At 40.9% G+C, this 18,668-nt stretch overlaps 2 protein-coding genes across 3 annotated transcripts in view; both read right to left on the bottom strand.

Annotated features, from left to right (window-relative positions):
- LOC139172273 (radial spoke head 10 homolog B-like) overlaps window positions 1-9,567 on the bottom strand; it is a 48,472-nt gene extending 38,905 nt beyond the window's left edge. For both annotated transcript variants that reach the window (XM_070761218.1, XM_070761219.1), the window contains exons 1-6: window positions 9,484-9,567; window positions 7,575-7,869; window positions 6,434-6,509; window positions 4,785-4,853; window positions 2,786-2,959; window positions 1,522-1,607 (exon numbers count right to left, since the gene is read on the bottom strand). In XM_070761218.1, coding sequence (XP_070617319.1) covers window positions 1,522-1,607; window positions 2,786-2,959; window positions 4,785-4,853; window positions 6,434-6,509; window positions 7,575-7,810 — 641 coding nt within the window. In that variant the 5' untranslated portion in view covers window positions 7,811-7,869; window positions 9,484-9,567. The remainder of the gene's footprint in view (window positions 1-1,521; window positions 1,608-2,785; window positions 2,960-4,784; window positions 4,854-6,433; window positions 6,510-7,574; window positions 7,870-9,483) is intronic.
- Window positions 9,568-10,882: 1,315 nt separating this feature from the next.
- Window positions 10,883-18,668, bottom strand: part of PMS2 (PMS1 homolog 2, mismatch repair system component) — a 24,190-nt gene continuing 16,404 nt past the window's right edge. Inside the window, exons 8-11 of the mRNA XM_070761217.1 lie at window positions 16,341-16,508; window positions 13,629-13,729; window positions 12,508-12,677; window positions 10,883-11,907 (exon numbers count right to left, since the gene is read on the bottom strand). Of these exons, the coding sequence (XP_070617318.1) occupies window positions 11,764-11,907; window positions 12,508-12,677; window positions 13,629-13,729; window positions 16,341-16,508 (583 nt within the window). The 3' untranslated portion in view covers window positions 10,883-11,763. The remainder of the gene's footprint in view (window positions 11,908-12,507; window positions 12,678-13,628; window positions 13,730-16,340; window positions 16,509-18,668) is intronic.

Genomic DNA, 18,668 nt, shown 5'->3' with positions numbered 1-18,668 from the left:
TTCCCCCATGCCTGGCGATAAAGGTGGGTCTTGAGTAATTTGTGAAAGACAAGGAGGGTGGGGGCCATTCTAATCTCCGGGGCGAGTTGATTCCAGAGGGCCGGGGCCGCCACAGATAAGGCTCTTCCCCTGCGGCCCGCCAAACGACATTGTTTTGTCGACGGGACCCGGAGAAGGCCAACTCTGTGGGACCTAATCGGCCGCTGGGATTCGTACGGTAGAAGGCGGTTCCGGAGGTACTCTGGTTCACTGCCATGTACGGTTTTAAAGGTCATTACCAACACTTTGAATTGTGACTGGAAACTGATCGGCAGCCAATGCAAGCCACGGAGTGTTGTAGAAACGTGGGCGAATCTAGGAAGCCCCACGATAGCTCTCGCGGCCGCATTCTGCACGATCTGAACTTTCCGAACACTCTTCAAAGGTAGCCCCATGTAGAGAGCATTGCAGTAATCGAACCTCGAGGTGATGAGGGCATGAGTGACTGTGAACAGTGACTCCTGGTCCAAATAGGGCCGCAACTGGTGCACCAGGCAAACCTGGGCAAACGCCCCCCTCGCCACAGCCGAAAGATGATGTTCCAATGTCAGCTGTGGATCGAGTAGGACGCCCAAGTTGCGAATAATTAAAATATGCAGGAGCAATTTTTCTTCTTCAGGAACACCAATGAGTTTGAAGCCTTGTCATCCTTTCTCTTCATGCTAGAACTTGTATTTCATAAAATCCCGTAGTTACATTTTATTGTGGTCCCTGTCCTACTGGCTCCTTAAAATGGAGGTGAACGTTCACCTCCAGGTGATCCAGGGTGGACAGTAGCTAAGGGGAAGTGAAGGGCTACCAAAATATTTACTATCCTACTGTGGGAGCGGCTTATGCAGGACACCCTGCATTTTCTTTCAACATCTTTCAGTGCAAATTGGGTGCTCTGGGGTGGAGCTCTATTTTGACTACCCCACTGTGTTCCCCCCCTGTCCGGGCAGTAGCCCACCCCTGCTAAGGGGCTGCCACAACGAAAAGGGGAGTCGACCTATTCTTGAAAGCTCCAGAAGGCAAGGCGAGGAACAATGGATGGAAACTAAAAAGTCGAATAGATAGATAGATAGATAGATAGATAGATAGATAGATAGATAGATAGATAGATAGATAACTAACTAACTAACTAACTAACTAACTAACTAACTAACTAACTAACTAAATAAATAAATAAACAAACAAACAAACAAACTAATCAAGGAGAGAAGCAACCTACTGTAGAACTAAGGAGAAACTTCCTGACAGGGAGAACAATTAACCGGTGGAACTCTTTGCCTCCAGAATTTGTGAATGCTAACAACACTGGAGGTTTTAAAGAAAAGATTGGACAACCATTTGTCTAAAATGGTATATGGTTTCCTGCCTGAACACAGGGTTGGACTAGAAGACCTCCAAGGTCCCTTCTAATTCTGTAATTCTGTTATGTAACTCCTCCAAAAGTGTCCATCAACTTCTAACTCCCCCATAGAGAAGAAAGGATCATCTTACCGTCTTATTCCCCATCCACTTTTTATGTTGTACACAAAGTCTCCTTCATACCAAGAAGAACCTGCCTCGTTGTAGTAAATGGTACCCTAAAAAATCAATCACACAAATACTTTAACGCAGAGAAGAGAAGAGATTTCTTTATTGGCCAAGTGGGATTGGACACACAAAGAATTTGTTTTTTGGAGCATATGAGTTAAATACTTCATGATTGTCATAGAGTACAAATAAGCAATCAGGAAACAATCAATATTAATATATATCATAAGGATACAAGCAACAAGTTACAGTCATACAGTCATACAGTCATAAGTGGGAGGAGATGAGTGATGGGAATGATGAGAAGACTAATAGTAACAGTAATTCAGTCTTAGTGAATAATTTGACAGTGTTGAGGAAATTATTTGTTTAGCGGAGTGATGGCGTTCAGGAAAAAACTGTGTGTCTAATTTTTCTTGGTGTGCAGGGCTCTAAGAAGACTCAAGCACCTTCTATCAAGTGTTATTCAAGAAGGACGCACATTATACAGTGTTCCCTCGATTTTCGCGGGGGATGCGCTCCGAGATTGCCTGCGAAAGTCGAATTTCCGCAAAGTAGAGATGCGGAAGTAAATACACCATTTTTGGCTATGGACAGTATCACAAGCCATCCCTTAACACTTTAAACCCCTAAATTACCATTTCCCATTCCCTTAATAACCATTTACTCACCATTATTACTGGTACTCACCATTGAATAAGACACTTAGTGATCCTGATATTTATAAACATAATTATTTATTAACAATAATTATTATTTTTTGTTATTTATTTGCAAAAATTATTAGTTTGGCTATGACATATGACGTCATCGGGTGGGGAAAAACGTGGTATAGGAAAAAACCGCGAAGTATTTTTTAATTAATATTTTTTGAAAAACCGTGGTATAGGCTATTCGCGAAGTATGAACCCGCGAAAATCGAGGGAACACTGTATTACTAAAACACTTTGGATTATCCATCTGTCTGCCATGAAGCCAACTCCAAGAACTCCCCCTTTGTGGCTGTGGGAAGGAAGAGGATTTTAAAAGGATTTTAAGCCATGATCACTGCAAGGGAGACCTTCCTGCTCAGAATCCAATCATGGCAACTGCAAGTAATCTCACGCTTATAACCACAACTGAGCTCAAAATTGCTGCTGCTAGGCCGTTGTAACTCTGAACGGTCACTAAATGAACTGTTGTAAGTCAAGGACTCCCTGTATGGTTCCAGCAAACACGTTTTCCCTACCTTGCCATGTCTCTTGCCTTCCACCCACTTGCCAATATACGAAACAGGATAAGTGCCACATTTGTACATGCCGAAACCATGTCTGATCCCGTTCTTCACTTCACCTTCATAAACGCTACCATCCGGCCACCTGTAAGTACCGTGATCCATTTGAATGTTCTTGACGAAGTTTCCCTTCAAGAGAGGAAAATCTTTTTTTTAAAATAGTTTTTATTATATTACAAAGGTTAAAAAGGAAGAGCAAATATATATATTGTTTTACATCACTGTTTCAAAACATACTCATAGTTATATAATCATTGTGCTTAACTTCTTAATTATTTTGTACAAATATTCCATGTCATTTCAAAGCAAAAACATTGTTATATCATCATTGAGATTAAATTCTAAACTTTCTATATAAATACAGTGGTCCCCCGAGTTTCGCGATCTCGATCATTGCGAAACGCTATATCGCGATTTTTCAACCCGGAAGTAAAAACACCATCTGCGCATGCGCACCCTTTTTTCTATGGCCACGCATGCGTAGATGGCGCCGGGCAGATCAGCTGCTGGGCTGCTTCCCTGGGTCTTCCCCCTCTTGCTGGCGGGAGGGCGAGCGGCGGGCATCAGCGAGGAGTTTGCGTGGGCGGCGGGGAAACCCCAGCGCCGCTTCCCAGCTGAGTCCTGAAGCCAAACGCGGAAGTTCGCTTCAGGACTCAGCTGGGAAGCGACGCGAGCGAACGGCGTGGGCGGGCGAAGGGCGGGCGCGCGGGCAGGCAGGCGGCGGACAAGCGGCGGGCGCGGCAGCAGCAAGGAGTTTGCGTGGGCGGCGGGGAAACCCCAATCTTCGGCTCCTCGCTGCTGCGGCGGAAGTAAAAACACCATCTGCGCATGCGCAGATGGTGTTTTTACTTCCGCACCGCTACTTCGCGAAAAACCGATCATCGCGAGGGGTCCTGGAACGGAACCCTCGCGATAATCGGGGGACCACTGTACTTTATACACTATTGCCTTTCATTAGCCCGTACCCCCCCATTGAACTGTTTTATAACAGTTCCAAATTTCTTTTAATTGTTGGTGTGCGGCATATGGCAGCCGCGGTTCTTGAAGGTTTTGCTCTGTCATACACTTTATCTAAGATCAGTTTGGATTGAGTTTAATATCAAATCAATTGATGATTTTCAGAACCTAGTGTTTATTCACTATCATTGTTATTTTCATGTATCTTCTTGTTTTCGTTTTAATTTTTTATCTTTTTTCCTTGTTGTTACCCATTCATAAAATTTTTCCCAAATTTCATAGTATTTTGAGTCTTCTTTGTTTTTGAGTTTTGGGGTAAGTCTGTCCATTTCTGCACAATCATAGAGGAAAATCTATATATATAAAAGCGAAAACGCTCACACATTCATCACGAAAGCTCCAGAACCATAAAATCTACACATTTGAAATCTGCCATGTGTCTTCCTCTTGGCTTCTAGGTGCTCACTAAGAAAGCATTTTTCAAAATGACCATTGGAGCATGAATATTTTTTTACATTATTAGTAACAAGCTTTGATGCTAAGGAGTTCTACTGCTCCCTCCCCACCTGAAAAGAAATCTGATCCAAATGCAAAACACAAGCAGAGGAGTTTCAGTTTTGGTTTTGCTTTCACAGAAACTTAGCTTACCATCTGAAATAATACAGTCCCTTTTTAAACTATTCATTAATTTTCAAGCATTAAGTGTCAATTTTTCAAGCCCCATCACAGTTTTGTAGCGAAGCACGGGTATCAGCTAGGAGTAAGAAAAAGCTCACTCCTTCTCCTCACCTGGAAAGGTAGGAAACCTCGACAACGGACAGTGGATCGGTTCAAACAGAGGGAGGAGAAATCAATACCACAGTTCAATAAACAGAGGGGCATTATTTTAAGACAGACCAGGCCTTCTTAATCCAGGGACGTTCCAGGTGGAGGTTCAGCTCCCTACATCTCCATCTAAAATAGCCCTTTTTGCTGAAAATTCTGGGACGGTACTTACCTCGTACTGCACTCCATCAGCCCACGTGTAAGTCCCTTGTCCATGCATAAGCCCTTCTGAAAATATGCCCTACATAATGTCAAGAAGAAACTGATGAGAGGATGGAATGACCCTTCAAATTGCAGAACAGTAAGAAAAGTCAAACTTCCAAATCTCTTCTAGAGTGTCGACCAGCCCTGGTTTTCTCACCAGGCTTGAGTTTGTTGTGTTTGGGCCTGGGCCAGCCGCTGCTCCCACAGATGGGAGAGACGCGGCACAAAGTGAGTGCGAAAGCCTGGCTGACAGCCAGGAAGACGTGGCAGACAGCCAGGAAGACGTGGCAGACAGCCAGGAAGACGTGGCGGACAGCCAGGAAGACGTGGCGGACAGCCAGGAGAATGAGGCCACTGGTTCGCAGGATTCAGCAGACAGCCCAGGGGATTTGGCATGCAGTCCCTCAGACAGTCTCTCTTCCTTGGATTCCTCTGCAGATCAATATATTGATCTGCCTAGCGGAAGAGGTATGCAAAGGAGGGATCGATTGAAGGAATATTACAAGTCATCAGAGTAGCACCTGGGCTGGGTGTGGTTCTTATACTGAGGGCCATAGTTCCCTCTAAGCTGAGCAGTGAGCAATCGCTCACTTAAAAATCATCATCAACTCAGAGTTTTCCAAACCTGCCCAGAAGCCGAGAGGGAAAGAGTGAGAGGGAAGGAGAGAGAGAGGAAGAGAGAGAAACAGATAGAAAAAAGAAAGGAAGGAAAAGAGAAAGAAAAAGAATGGGAGTAAGGAAGAGAGAAAGAAAATCAAAATCTAGTTTGAAACTAGCTCAACTATTTAAGTGGCATTTTGATATTGATAGAGTTGCCCTATTATGAGCTCACTGTTATAGACACACAGTACAGTATTTTATTTTGAAATTCTCTGAAGCAAAACAAGGTGGGTTTTTTATTTGTTTGTTTGTTTGTTTATTTATTTATTTATTATTTCTGTGCCGCCCAGTCCCGAAGGGACTGCCGCTCAGACACTATACTTTTCCGCCCCCCCCCAAAAAAAAATTAGAGGGAACACTGCTGAGGGCTGGGTGTGGTTCCCTTAATGAGGGCTAAAGGTATAAAAGGGAACAAAGGCACAAGGCAAACTGTGGCTGTTTATCTGTGTTATTTTGTGGTTCCTGCTCTGAAGTTTCTGTTCCGTGCCTTTGGAGTTTTCAACCCAGCTTTTTCAGACACGTGGGAGGTGAAACCTCTGGGACTTGCTGTTTGCTCCAAAGATTCAAAAGGACTCCTGAAACGTCTTTGCTCATTCCAGGTTGTCTTTGTTTGTTTTTTCCTGTGTTTTTGTAAGCGGCTGAAGTAAGCCTTGCACTATCATTGTTTCTGGACACTAAGGACTGTTTTGAGTAACCCTTTTTTATTTATTTAATACAAGTTTGCTGATTAGCAGAGCACATGTGTGTTTGATTTCTTTTCCTTGGACTGTTACGCATTGCCTGAGCCTAGTCAGGCAGAACAGAGTTCATGCCATCATTTCAGCCCACGTACAGAAAATAGAAGAAACTCATTTTTAAATCCACCTTACACCTCAAGGAAATAGTGATAGACCCTATCACACGGAAGGAAATTCTATATCCTTAAGATTTAACACATAGATATTGTCAATTTGTCACCTTATAGACGTTGCCTCCTTGAAAATAGGCAGTTCCTTCCCCTTCGTACAACCCGCGGGTCTTTTCTCCCTCGTAGCTATGGGGGAACATAAATTAAAGATGAAAATTCACCTCTGTTAATAAATCATATTGAACACAGCCATTTAGGGCAGGGTCAAATCAACACAGAACTCTGAGACACCCCTGAGTGGTTATAAAGAAATAACCTGGCCAATTTTTCCTTCTCGGATCAGAGGAATCATCTCAAGCCTAGAAAAGGCTCAGTGGAGAATGACCTCAGACCACTTATTATTATTATTATTATTATTATTATTATTATTATTATTATTATTATTAATTGAATTTATATGCCGCCCCTTTCCGAAGACTTGGGGTGGCTAACAGCAATCATAAAATAGTGTACAATAGTAATCCAATACTAAAAACGAATTAAAAACCCATTAATATAAAAAACCAAACATACATACAAACATACCATGCATAAAATTGTAAAGGCCTAGGGGGAAAAGGAATCTTAATTCCCCCATGCCTGGCGGCAGAGGTGGGTTTTGAGTAGCTTACGAAAGGCAAGGAGGATGGGGGCAATTCTAATCTCCGGGGGGAGTTAAGTTCCAGAGGGCCGGGGCCGCCACAGAGAAGGCTCTTCCCTTGGGTCCCGCCAAGCGGCATTGTTTAGTTGACAGGACCCGGAGAAGACCCACTCTGTGGGACCTGACTGGTCGCTGGGATTCGTGCCATAGAAGGCGGTCCCTGATGTAATCTGGTCCGGTGCCATGAAGGGCTTTATAGGTCATAACCAACACTTTGAATTGTGACCGGAAACTGATCGGCAACCAATGCAGACTGCGGAGTGTTGGTGTAACATGAGCATATTTGGGAAAGCCCATGATTTCTCTCGCAGCTGCATTCTGCACGATCTGAAGTTTCCGAACACTTTTCAAAGGTAGCCCCATGTAGAGAGCGTTACAGTAGTCGAGCCTTGAGGTGATGAGGGCATGAGTGACTGTGAGCACTTATTCCACTAAAGAAGCATGGTTGATCTTGGCTTCATCTCCTATTGGGGATCCATCAAAAATTACGAGCAGGGATTCAGCCAGCCTCCAAAATTGGTCAAATTAGAAAGCAAAAACTCTGGTTTTACCGTTCAACTATCAGTTGCGTGAGGATGGGTTCTTCATACTCAATGGGTTCAGGGATAGGAGGTGGCTCCTTAGTTTCTTCTTTGGAAGTTACCCGAGTAGCCGACTGCTCATCCCCCTGGTCCGACAGAGGTGGGACATTCTGGTTAGAAACTGCTAACTCGATGGACGTGTCGTGGGCTGCAGCAAGCGCAGACTTATCTCCTTTTTTACTGTCCTTCTTCTTCTCTTTACCCATCGCTCTGATGCAGGGCAGAATTAGTTGTCCTGGCAAAGAGTAGAGCTCCTATTTTTAATCTCGAGGTGGAAAAAAGAAATATTTCATTAGAAGACTTCAGGGAAATGATTGAATGAGATGTACAGGTTGCTCAACACACGACCACAATGAGATGAGAATTTCTGTTGCCAATCAAGTCAGTTGTTAAGTGAATTGTGGTCAATTTTACATTCTTAAGCGAATCACTACATTTGTTAAGGGACTCACATGGTCAATAATATGTAAAATTAGTATGTCTATTACTTATTTTCTTCGTTGAACAATTCAAAGGCATTGATGATACTGAATGTAATAAAAATATTTATAATCAAATCTAGTGGAATAAAACCAAATACAGAATCAAAAAAATTATAGGTTTTATAGGTGTTCAAAGAATTTACTATTTGGTAACATAGCTAAGTGTACATATTAAAAAGGCTCCACAGAACTGGCAGACATTAAATTTGTTTTATGCTGCTTTATTACAAAGAACAACCCTTTATTTCAGAAAACTGTGCAATACATTTATTTTTTAAACATTCATATTTAATTTGCTCATTTCTCTTTTACTGTACAAAGGGGCCTGGTTAATCCACAGCCTGTGCACAAATTATTTTTAATGCTTGCTTCTTATAACTTCCATTTAAAGTATAAACTTTATAAAAAGTGCTTTTTACACTTTTTAGATATTTTTAGATATTAATGTTACACTGCACACTCTTGTGTTATTTCTTAGTTTAGCTCTTGAATTTTCCTTTGTAAAGCTCACATGCATAAACAATGAAGTTTATTTATACTGATGGATCCTTTATATTTTCCGCCAAGAAAATATAGTCATTGTACATAGCACATTTTTTTTTAAAAAAAACAGACTTCTTTCTAAAAACTCAGAGCTTTATCTCATTGTTATTATTTTTAATAGCTCTTTGATTGTGGGTATTTTTTTGGAAAAAAAGTTTCTATTCTAGAAAGCAACATTTGAAAACTCCAAATGTAACCCCCCAAAACCACTCAAAAGTGTAACCTTTTAACTAACTTTTAAGGCTTTTTAAGAACAAACAGAGAGAGCTCAGGCTACTGTATCTAATTATTATTCTTATTTCCAGATTTGGCCAGATCTGACTCAATAATGAAAATAAGAATAATAATTAGATACAGTAACTAAATAAACATAATATCGTATTATATCAATACTTAGAAATATTTATATATATTAAGTAATGGTGTTATAATTAAGACCCTTAGAGTTATATAAAGTATAATGACAGTAGAAATAGATTAAAAATAGTAAATGAACAAAGTATTAGCCGATATATGTACCGTAAAATAACTTTAAAGGTATAAATGTATGTACTGTATACATGTTTCATTTTTGGTTTTGACTCGTATTGTACAAGGTCTTATTGGTTTGTTTTTTCTTTTATGATTTTTTTTTAAGTTTATAAATGAATAATAATAAAAAAAGAATAATAATTAGCCCCAAATCATTGCAAGGCCTAGCAACTTGGGAGGGATGGTTAAAAAATTTACAATAACCGTAACAGGAACAGGTTGGGGATTAGGGGAGTTGTAGTCCTTCAGGGGCCGGGGCAGCAAATGCAAATTTGAAAGCCACGAAGAAAACCAAGGAAAAACATATAAATATTAAAATCCACCTCTTTGGAAATCCCTCCTATTTTGCAACCCTTCGCAAAAGCGGCCTGAAGTTTCCCTGCGATGCCAGTAGCTAAGAGGCTCGAGCCGTGGCCATAGCAACCGCGGGGAAGTCTTGGGCGGTAGCCAGGGCAACCGCGGGGCTGGGCTGAGCGAGCGAGCAGCTTCCTGGTTGTTCTGAGGAAAAGTGGGCGGGACTTCAGCCATCTCCTCTTCCGGGTTCATCTTTCCGCATACAGTAATACAATGTACAGTATAAACCTCGGTTTTGCAAAGGGGCAGCTTTGGTTTTTGCAGAGCCCGGCCCAATTGCACATCTGGGGAATAGCCCCCAACTGCCCACTTTTAGGAAGGAAGTTCAAACTGCTCATGGAGTTCTACAGAGGAATATTTGTCTGTCTGTCTATCGCTGTGTAGAAATAAACTATATTAACTTTGCTATTTTAGTTAATGAAGTAGAATATTAAGTTTTTATTTTTTACAGATAATCTGAGATTGGTCAGGTCTGCCTGCTCCTGTTTGCACTTAATTTAATGCTTTCAAAATTATTCCTTTGATAACTGCAAGAGGCACAAATAATTTTTTAAAATATTTAAATTCAAGATAATGTTATCAAGAACTTGATACAAGGTGCCAGATGAATTACAAGTAGGTCAGGCTTCGATTTTAGAAATGGCCTAACTCCCCTCTTATTTCTGAAAGCTAAACTCATGCCCTTCTGGAAGAGGAGTTATTGTTCTTCTATTACCCAGGAGCAAGAAAGGCATGTAGATACAGAAGATTGGAAAGGAATTTAAGGGCAAATGTTATGCGCAAAACAATGGAAATTGACTGTACTGTGTAGAATATTTCCTAAAGTATGAAAGTGTTGTGTCGTTTTATTACATATTTTTTTCTCTTTTCTCTATCCCACTTTGTTATAAATGATCTAACTACCCTATGTGATGGATCTTAATTTGATTTAAATTTTATCTTTCATTTACAAGTAGACAAATCAGATACTAAAGGCTATCTGTAATAGTAGATTATTTGTTTAAGCCTTTCATTTTCCAATTGCTAATATGCTGTGACACCCTAAAACTCACAACTGGCAATTAACCATCTCTATCATACTGTTGAACTTTTGTTATTGACCAAATGCTTATTTCCCACCATAATTTGCAAATACTAAATAAAATCAGACAATGTGATTTTCTGGATGTACTTTCTCATGTTGTCTCTCTTAGTTGAGGTCTACCTCTGATGTCAGTTACAGACCTCTCTCATCTTTTTAAGTGGAAGAACTTGCACAATTAGTGTCTGACTAAATACTCTCCCCGCCACTGTAGTTACAGGAACTGCCCATCCCATTGTACACTGTAGATGGGAACCACTCTGTTAAAGCACAAAGAACGTTTGTGTATTTTTTTTAAAAAAATCTTTATTTACAAAACAGGTCCGTTCTAAAACAGGAAGTCCTCTAACGAATCAGTTATGTGCGCTTAATTCTTTAATTATTTCCAGAGGAAATAAATAAAACAGACAAAACCCCAATATTTCTAAAAAAGCACCAATAAAATAAGCCCATTTTTGAGAGGAGGGGGAGAACCCCGTATTTTCTGACTGCTTTTACAAACAAAAATGTCTTTGAAACAAAACAAAAACAAACAAAAAAGTCTTTTTTTCAGATGGCAGGAGATGGAAAGGTATTGTATTTATATCAGGAGTGAGTTCCTTCCAGTTCAAACCAGATCGCCCAAATTATTAGCGACCCACTGGTGATGCGACGATAGTGTCACGGATTCGGTTTGGTGGTTTTGGGTCCGTGGACGCCACCATCTTTCCCCCCAAATTCTTTGTGATTTTTTTCTGTGAGCTGATGGCTTCTTCTCATCCTCTGTTTGGGCAAAAGCTCTTCCACCATTTATTTCTTTGGCTGAAGCAGAACTGAGCAGCTCCGTAGCTATGTTTTGGTTTGAATCCACCTTCCGAGCATGCGCAGAAGTTAAATCACACAAGGGGATGTACGCGATTTAACATTGCGATGTGAACCGGTGGTGAAGTTAAGTGGAACCTATTCTTGGTCTATATGGATCATGAGAGAGAGAGAGAGAGGAGAAGGAGAAGGGGAAGAAGAAGAAGAAGGACAAGAAGGAGAAGAAGACGAAGCCACCATGTTCTTTTGCAACATCGAACATGATTTTAGCTTCCGGTCCAGCAAAATTGAGCATTTTGCAATAGCTTGTGATTCTAAAACGAGATCATGGCTACAGTTCCACAAGAAAGTAAGTGCTGGTAGCCTGTCACTCTTGCGTAATGAGGTCCAGGTTGGCTAAATGTCGTATGGTGGGCCTGCCGTGCGGACAGTTCCAAGGATGCTCAATTTCACCCATGTGAGAAATCAGTTTCTTCATTTCACTGGCCGTGAGGGCGGTTCCAATCATCACCTGTAAGAGGAGCAAAGTCTAGAGTTTGATACCGTGTTTTCTCAAAAATAAGCCCTTCCCCAAAACCTCCCCTGAAAATAAGCCCTCCCCCAAAATCTCCCCTTGAAAATAAGCCCTCTTCCTGAAAATAAGCCCTTCCCTGAAAGTTCTCCTGAAAATAAGCCCTCCCCCAAAACCTCCCCCGGAAAATAAGCCCTCCCCAAAACCTCCCCGGAAAATAAGCCCTCCCCAAAACCTCCCCCTGAAAATAAGCCCTCCCCCAAAATCTCCCCTTGAAAATAAGCCCTCTTCCTGAAAATAAGCCCTTCCTGAAAGTTCTCCTGAAAATAAGCCCTCCCCCAAAACCTCCCCCTGAAAATAAGCCCTCCCCAAACCTCCCCTGAAAATAAGCCCTCCCCCCAAAACCTCCCCTGAAAATCAGCCATTCCCCAAAACAAGCCCTCCCCCAAAATCTCCCCTTGAAAATAAGCCCTCCCCCTGAAAATAAGCCCTCCCCTGAAAGTTCTCCTGAAAATAAGCCCTCCCCCCCAAAACCTGGCAGGCAAAATCAAATGGAGAAACCAGATTCACATCCATCCATCCAAGGCTGAGTTGACTTACGGATTTCCGACATGCTCGAGAGGCGAACATTTGCCTTACTCTGGATGGCCTGCACATGATTCCTGGAGAATCGCTTAACATGAAGATTAATTCATCCACATCTTGGGGACCAAAAGTCCAGTTTTTGCTGGTCGGTAAAGAGATGAGCTTCACCCTCTGTGTTACAGGAGCTGAAAGGTTTTTAAAGTAACATCGTGGTCATAGTCTCTACACTGAGATAATATTTGAACATCTACCCCAACTGCAGAATGCAGCTGCGAGAGCAATCATGGGCTACCCTAAATATGCCCATGTTTCACCAACACTCCGCAGTCTGCATTGGTTGCCGATCAGTTTCCGGTCACAATTCAAAGTGTTGGTTATGATCTTTAAAGCCCTTCATGGCATCGGACCAGAATATCTCCGAGACCGCCTTCTGCCGCACAAATCCCAGCGATCAGTTAGGTCCCACAGGGTGGGCCTTCTCCGAGTCCCGTCAACTAAACAATGTCGTTTGGCGGGGCCCAGGGGAAGAGCCTTCTCTGTGGCGGCCCCGGCCCTCTGGAACCAACTCCCCCCAGAGATTAGAATAGCCCACAACCCCCTGGCCTTTCGTAAGCTCCTCAAAACCCACCTCTGCCATCAGGCATGGGGGAACTAAGATAATCTTTCCCCCTAGGCTTCTACAATTTATGCATGGTATGTTTCTATGTATGATTGGTTTATAACAAGGGTTTTTAGCTGTTTTAGTATAGGATTTTTACATTCTGTTTTTATCACTGTTGTTAGCCGCCGCGAGTCCACGGAGAGGGGCGGCATACAAATCCAATAAATAAATAAATACATAAATACATGCATGCATGCATGCATGCATGCATAAATAAATAAATAAATAAATAACTGCGTGTTTAATAATTGGAAATCAGGAGCTAAATCTTGCAGGTACATTTTTTAATCTTGCAGGAAAAGAATATCTAACTGAACTCCAATTTCAGACAGATTTAAAATGGAATTGTTCGGGGCGTGCCAATTTTTCAATTTTAATCGTTTGAAAGATCTTTCCCACTCCCAAAGCAGAGCCAATTGCTTTCTTCCCACTTCCTTTACCAAAGCTAAGAGAGAGGTGGTAGAGTAGAACTCACCGTTTTCATCAACCAAAAAATCAAATCCATTTTTTTGGAAGATCTCCAGATTATCCATCAAGATACATTCACTCACAGCAGTTAAATTAAGATTTTGAGGCCTGAAAAAAGTGGGGCACAGAAGAGAAGCAACAAGCATTAAATCTGAAGGCAGCATCTATTGTATGCAACTATTGTGTGTGGTAGGTAAGTATGTATATAGAGATGACAGACAGACAGACAGACATGATAAAATAGATGATACATAGATAAGATAGATAATAAATGATAGATAGATGATATAGATAATAGATGATAGACAGATTAGATTAGATTTATTGGATTTATATGCCGCCCCTCTCCGCAGACTCGGGGTGGCTCACAACAATGGCAAAAACAGTACATAGTGACAAATCTAATAATTAGCAATCTAATTACAGTTTTAAGTTAAAAAATTCATAAAAGCAACCCCAATATATATAAAAAATAAGCACACAATCAATCAAACACCAAAACAACATGGGCAAGGGGGAGATGTTTCAATTCAATGTGGTGGGTTTTAAGGAGTTTATGAAAGGCAAGGAGGGTTGGGGCAATTCTAATCTCAGGGGGGAGATGGTTCCAGAGGGTCAGAGCCACCACAGAGAAGGCTCTTCCCCTGGGTCCCGCCAGACAACATTGTTTAGTCGACGGGACCCGAAGAAGGCCAACTCTGTGGGACCTAACCGGTCGCTGGGATTCGTGCGGCAGAAGATGATATAGTTAATAGATTATATATAGATGAGAGAACATATGGATAGATAGATATAGATATATAAATAGTAGATAATATAGATAACAGATGATAGATAGATAGATAGATAGATAGATAGATAGATAGATAGATAGATAGATAGATAGATAGATAGATAGATAAGATAGATAGAGATGGATAAGATAGATAAATAAAAAATGTATTATATTTTTTGGAGTATAAAACACAACTTTTTCTCCTCCCTAAAAGAGGCTGAAAATTTGGGTACGATAAGCTTTTTTCAAAGTCCCCCCCCCCCCCAGCTCTAACAATGTGTACTAACATTCTTTCCAACTCTTACCTTGCAGGCTCTTTCACTGTTGCTCTCTGCGAAGAATGTTTTCCAAGCCCTAAGTCTTTGCAGGCTTTTTTTTTTCATTGCTCTACTTGCTCCGAATGTTTCTTTCCAGCCCTAACCAGGTGCTAACAATATTCCGAACTCTTGCAAGCTCTTTCTTTGTTACTCTCTCCCAATAAGGTTTTTTTTAAAGCCTTAACCAGGGGATAAAATAATTTGCTGAAGCCGACCAGACTAAGGACACTAGTCAGGTGAATATCTGGTAGGCAGATTTTTTCTCCCATTTTCCTCCCCCAAAATTACACTAAATAGATTCTGTGTGTATATTCTGGGTATACATTTGCTTGTTCATGCCTTGGCATTTTGGATGAACCACTTATGGCTCAGTTTGGGAACATCCCCCATTACCCAAAACTTTTGAGAACTATTTCTATTCTATATCTCTTCTCCTATTCTTTCATTGATATGTTCTATTACTATACCTTCTTTTCTATTATTTCTTAGATATATTTTACGATGAGTATCTCCTCTATAACCTTCATCATGTATTTTACTATGTGTATATAGATATATACCCACTAAAACCCTCATTGTGCCGCCCCGAGTCTGTGGGGAGGGGCGGCATACAAATCTAAATAATAAATAAATAAATAAATAAATTGGACTAACTAACTAACTAACTGAATGAATGAATGAATGAATGAATAGAAACATAGAAGACTGACGGCAGAAAAAGACCTCATGGTCCATCTAATCTGCCCTTATACTATTTCCTGTATTTTATCTTAGGATGGATCTATGTTTATCCAGGCATGTTCAAATTCAGTTACTGTGGATTTACCAACCACGTCTGCTGGACGTTTGTTCCAAGGATCTACTACTCTTTCAGTAAAATAATATTTTCTCATGTTGCCTTTGATCTTTCCCCAACTAACTTCAGATTGTGTCCCCTTGTTCTTGTGTTCACTTTCCTATTAAAAACACTTCCCTCCTGGACCTTATTTAACCCTTTAACATATTTAAATGTTTCGATCATGTCCCCCCTTTTCCTTCTGTCCTCCAGACTATACAGATTGAGTTCATGAAGTCTTTCCTGATACGTTTTATGCTTAAGACCTGCCACCATTCTTGTAGCCCGTCTTTGGACCCCTTCAATTTTGTCAATATCTTTTTGTAGGTGAGGTCTCCAGAACTGAACACAGTACTCCAAATATGGTCTCACCAGCGCTCTATATAAGGGGATCACAATCTCCCTCTTCCTGCTTGTTATACCTCTAGCTATGCAGCCAAGCATCCTACTTGCTTTTCCTACCGCCCGACCACACTGCTCACCCATTTGGAGACTGTCAGAAATCACTCCCCCTAAATCCTTCTCTTCTGAAGTTTTTGCGAACACAGAACTGCCAACGCAATACTCAGATTGAGGATTCCTTTTCCCCGAGTGTATTATTTTACATTTGGAAACATTAAACTGCAGTTTCCATTGCTTTGACCATTTATCTAGTAAAGCTAAATCATTTACCATATTACAGACCCCTCCAGGAATATCAACCCTATGAATGAATGAATGAATGAATGAATGAATGAATAAATAAATGAATGAATAAATAAATGAATGAATGAATGAATGAATGATGCTCACTTGATCAGCTTCTGCCCTTGCAAGATGGTGTGCTCTTGAAGCATCTCAAAGTTGTATTTTTCGTCGGTAGCGTGCTGATCGATGATGAAGAGGTCCGATTTCAGCTTGGCGATGATAAACCCCAGATTAAACTGGCCAACTATCTCCATTTTAGCAAACATCTCTTTCCTGCAGGCAGAGGGAGAAACACAAGAGAGACTGCCAGGCCTGCCTTCTCTTTTAAACCCTGGCTGGTTGGGGTTTTTTCCCCCCCCAGTTCTCGAATCCTGAAGAACTCTTAATATCCTCATGGAAGTCGCATGCTGTCAATTTCTTTGCTGGCAGATCTGGGACCCTTGAGTGTTAATATCTAGTTCCAGCCGAGGATACAAATGTATAATTTTGATGGGATGAATGTGGATGACTGCTTTTAAGGAGCGGGGTTTTAGATTACATTTTAAATTCAGATTTCTTACATGTTCTATTTTTGTATTATGTTGTGAGTGCCCCTGAGTCGACGGAGAACAGCTGCATAGAAATCTAAATAATAAATAATAATAAATAAATAAAGGAGTTAAAAGGAGGAGAGGGAGACAGAGGGAGGGGAGTGTAAAGAAATGAAGAAAAACAGATGGATGGACAGGTGTAAATTAAGGTATTGATTTGTGGCTGATTGGATAAAAATGTATAATTGTGTATGTTAATGATGAATTTTAAGATATGTGTGTGTGTGTGTGTATACAGTGGTCCCTCTACTTACAAACTTAATTTATTCCATGACCAAGTTCTGAAGTAGAAAAGTTTATAAGAAGAAACAATTTTTCCCATAGGAATCAATGTAAAAGCAAATAATGCGTGCGATTGGGGAAACCACAGGAGGGTGGAGGCCGTTTCCTCAGAGGAGATTCCTAGAGAGGCCCCACGGTGGCTTCTCCCCCCCTTTTCCGGTTCTGTTTCCTCCCAGGAGATTCCTAGAGAGGCCCCACGGAGGCTTCTCCCCGTCTTTTCTGGTTACAGTTTCGGAAGCTTGGGTTTGTAAGTGGAAAATAATTCTTAAGAAGAGGCAAAAAAATCTTGAACACCTGGTTCTTATCTAGAAAAGTTCATAAGTAGAGGCATTCTTAGGTAGAAGTACCACTGTATATATATATATATGAAGAAAATAAATAAATAAATAACAAAAGAAAAAGAAAAAAGTGACTTCTGCCTGTTTTTTACCCTTACAATCATTGCGTGTGATCATTTGATTTAAATTCAGATGCTTGGCAACTGGTTCATATTTATGACAGTCGCAGATTTGAGACCTTCTGACAAGCAAAGTCAATGACGAAGCCAGATTCGCTTAACGACCTTGTTACTAACTGAACAACTGCAGTGATTCACTTAACAGCTGTGGCAAGAAAGGTCTTAAAACGGAGGAAAAGCTCCCTTAACAACTGTCTCACTTAAGCACCTGAAGTTTTGGGCCATGAGGGTCGTAGGTTGAAGAACTATCTGTATAAAAGAATCACAAATAGAGGAATAAACAAAGTAGCATGTCCAGGGGGAAAGCATTTGGAAATTCCCTGATATTTCTCTGACATTTCCCTGTAACTTGCGATCTAGTTAAGGTGCAGTCGTAGATGACGTCATACCAAACGGCTAAGCCATGGAGAAATATCGGTAGCTGAGGAAGCAAGTTATTGCCACAGTTACGCTCATTTTTGCTTGACTCTGCCAGGCAGCACAATCCATTTTTTTACATGATTTCCCCCAGACTTTTAAACATTTTAATACAGTTTGTTTTTTTCCCTGATTTATTCTGGGTTTTTTTCCATGAATTCCCTGATAAATTACTACTACTATTATTATTATTATTATTATTATTATTATTATTATTATTATTATTATTATTATTGATTGATTGATTGATTGGATTTGTATGCCGCCCCTCTCCGTAGACTCGGGGCGGCTAACAACAGTAATAAAAAACAGCATGTAAATCCAATACTAAAACAGCTAAAAACCCTTATTGTAAAACCAAACATACATACATACAAACATACCATACATAAATTGTAAAGGCCTAGGGGAAAGAATATTTCAGTTCCCCCATGCCTGAGGGCAGAGGTGGGTTTTAAGGAGCTTACGAAAGGCAAGGAGGGCGGGAGCAATTCTAATCTCTGGGGAAGTTGTTTCCAGAGGGCCGGGGCTGCCACAGAGAAGGCTTTTCCCCTGGGCCCCGCCAAACGACATTGTTTTGTTGACGGGACCCAGAGGAGGCCCACTCTGTGGGACCTAACCAGTCGCTGGGATTCGTGCGGCAGAAGTTGGTCTCGTAGATACCCTGGTCCGGTGCCATGAAGGGCT

Source organism: Erythrolamprus reginae, chromosome 9 (assembly GCF_031021105.1).
Source record: "Erythrolamprus reginae isolate rEryReg1 chromosome 9, rEryReg1.hap1, whole genome shotgun sequence".
In the NCBI taxonomy this organism is placed as follows: domain Eukaryota; kingdom Metazoa; phylum Chordata; class Lepidosauria; order Squamata; family Dipsadidae; genus Erythrolamprus; species Erythrolamprus reginae.
Note: the sequence above shows the minus strand (reverse complement) of the source record. Positions and strands in the feature narration are given on the sequence as shown.